Raw genomic sequence first — 2940 nt, 5'->3', positions numbered from 1 at the left:
CTGGCCACATGCACAAGAGCTGGCGGGTTCAAATCCAGCCTGGGCCTGCCAAACAACCATGACAACTACAACCAAGAAATGGCTGGGCACTGTGGCAGGCACCTGTGGTCCTAATTACTTCGGAGGCTGAGGCAAGAGAATCGCTTAAGCCCAGGAGTTGGAGGTTGCGATGAGCTGTGATGCCACGGCACTCTGCCCTGGGCAACAGCTTGAGGCTCTGTCTCAAGAAAAAAAAGAAATTATATAAACACACATTTGGGGTTTTTTTTTTTTTTTTTTGAGACAGAACCTCAAGCTAATCCCCTGGGTAGAGTGCTGCGGCATCACAGCTCACAGCAACCTCCAACTCTAGGCTTAAGCGAGTCTCCTGCCTCAGCCTCCCAAGTAGCTGGGACCACAGGTGCCCACCACAACGCCCAGCTATTTTTTGGTTGCAGCCGTCGTTGTTGTTGTTGTTGTTGTTGTTTTGGCGGGCCAAGCTTGATTCTAACCCGCCACCTTAGGTGTATGTGGCTAGCGCCTTAGCCACTTGAGCCACAGGTGCCAAGCCCACATTTGGGTTTTTTAGAGACAGAATCTCACTTTGTTGCATAGGCTGGAGTGCAGTTGCGGGGTCACAGCTTATGTAGCCTGAAACTCCTGGACTCCTGCCTGGACTATAGGCAAGGGCCATGACTGGTCAATTTTTCATTTTTAGAGACAGGGTCTCACTATATTGCCTAGGCCGGTCTTGAAGTCCTGAGCTCAAGCTACCCTCCTCCCTTATCCTCCCAAAGGGCTGAGACTACGGGTGTAAGCCATGGATTCCAGCCCTCCTTTTAGGTTTACACATGCTCGCTCGGAGCAGTAGAAAGGGAACAGCCCCCTAATTTGCAAAAGAGAAGGCAGACTAGTCAAGTGATGCGCCAGGAACTAACAGAATTAGGAAGCAGGGTTTGAGGGGCCGGAACCCAGTCTTCCAACCTCACAAATCTTCCCGAACTTTCCAGAAGAGCATGAATTGGAAAAGTGTGGTCTTCCCCTTTGCCCTGTCGCATCTCTGTGGCTTAGGAAGGGCTGAGCACTCCAGCAAATTTCTTTATGTCCCTTTCTCCGTCCCAAGGCGTCCCCCACCTCGAGCTTGTCCGCAGATGACCCTTCCAGAGAAGGTCACCAGACGTCTGACCCTAAACGGGAGAGCTAGAAGCCTCCAACCCCAGGCCAGTAGGGGTAGAATTAGCGGATGTGGATTGGGTCGCAGCCCCAGGAGGGCCGTCTGGACCCCGCAGGCGGAGGGAGGGCAGCTGGGGTTGCCCAGCCAGAGGGATGTGGATTGCGCCTTAGAAGGGGGTCCTGGGTCACTCCCCCTATCCTCAGCACCCACCTGCCGGTTGCGTACAGAGCCAAGAACATCCTCCAGGACATACTTTGAGGTCCCTGACAGCCGCACCCCGTGCAAATCTAGACCCCGAACCTGTGGTCACCCAAGACACTGGACACATCGCAGCCTGGGCTGAAGACCCAAGGCTGCCTCAATTCGCAGTTTTGGGACACCACACCTCTAATCTCGGATCTAAACCCTAATCCTTGGTGTTCCATACCTCAGCCTGAGGTGCTCCCAACGCCCAGCCTGAGCCTGAGAGCAACTCACTCTCCCTCGAAAAGAGAAAAGAACATTCGACAAATTACTAACAATACTAAAGCCTGTTGATTGTTACTGTGCCCGGTTCGGTATCGAGCGTTACCCGCGTTGTCACCTAGCCAGCTCCACAGTCTTACAAGGGAAGTACTGTTACTCTACTCTACAGAAGCACAAACTGAGGCGCCCAGGTTACGTGATTTCACTAGACCACACGGATGAGAAGGGGGCGGAATCAGGCTCCCAGACCCGGGAGACCCACCTTGGACGCAGGAATCCCCTCCACCCCTCTGGGCCGTGGATACCCCCCAACCACTAACGCTGCGACCCCAGCCTGCAGACGCGGAAACCCCGCAGATCCAGAACCTTCGAGCCGGGGGATCGGAACGCCCGGGCGGCGGCGTCCGCATCCTTGAGCTGCAGTCTCCCCTTGGCCCCAGCGCATTTCCGGAGTCGGAGGCGGCACGGGGCAGAGGCACCCCGGGGTGCTCGGCGGGGCAGGGCGGAGCAGCGCAGCCTACCTTGCGCCTGCAGGCTGCGGATGATGTCCGCCCGGGGCAGCGGGTCGCGGTAGAGGCTCAGCATGTACGCCAGAGGGGACGGGGACGAGGGCTGCCCCCGCGCACGTAGGGAAACAGTGGCCACCGTCGCCGCGCCTGCCTGGAGCAAGGCCCACGAGGCGTGCAGGAGGAGGACTGGCACATGATGGGCGTGCATGGTGGGCTGCGAGCTGAAAGCAGCGCCTCCGCCCCTTATATCCTGGGCCCCCAGCAGCCGCCCCGCCCCCGCCCTTCCTCCCTCCCGGGCCGCTTTTGGATCTTACCACCCCCCCCCCCCCCCTTCCAGAGTAGGGGAGAGCAAAAGGAGTCCTGGAAGGAGGCCTTAGATCCGGGGACTGGGAATGGGCACCCTGGTCCCCTGCTCCCGTAAGTACTCAAGGCCTTGTTGCTGAGACAAAGCAAGTTTGTTCTGGCAAACTCCAGCGTCAGAACTGTGCTATTTATCCCCTGGGAATAAACAGCAGCTTCGCGTATTGAAGTGCTAGGGAAGACAGAGGACAGTCCTAGGGAAGACAGAGGACAGAACGGACGAGGATGAAGACTTCCTCACCAGAGAACTGAAGGTTCAGACACTGGAGGCCAGGCAGAGCTAATGGGATGATCCTTGTGGCATCAGGCTCTCCCCCCACAGGCACGTACCACTCTAGTGATTTCAGGAAAAATGGTGTTGGTTACCCACAGGCGGCAATCCCTGCCTGGGTTTCAGCTCAGGATCACTCACTTTCAAGTCTCTGGGTCCTGCTTTCCTTACTTATTTGCACA

General features: G+C 56.8%; 1 protein-coding gene across 1 annotated transcript in view; it reads right to left on the bottom strand.

Annotated features, from left to right (window-relative positions):
- The window catches only part of NODAL (nodal growth differentiation factor), a 9512-nt gene extending 7177 nt beyond the window's left edge, over positions 1 to 2335 (bottom strand). Inside the window, exon 1 of the mRNA XM_003783591.2 lies at positions 2140 to 2335. Within this exon, the coding sequence (XP_003783639.1) occupies positions 2140 to 2335 (196 nt within the window). The remainder of the gene's footprint in view (positions 1 to 2139) is intronic.
- Between the last annotated feature and the right edge of the window lie 605 nt (positions 2336 to 2940).

This window comes from Otolemur garnettii, unplaced genomic scaffold, assembly GCF_000181295.1.
Source record: "Otolemur garnettii isolate 467f Iridium unplaced genomic scaffold, OtoGar3 scaffold00008, whole genome shotgun sequence".
Lineage (NCBI taxonomy): Eukaryota > Metazoa > Chordata > Mammalia > Primates > Galagidae > Otolemur > Otolemur garnettii.
The sequence above is the reverse complement of the archived record's forward strand: the minus strand, read 5'-3'. Positions and strand labels throughout refer to the sequence as shown.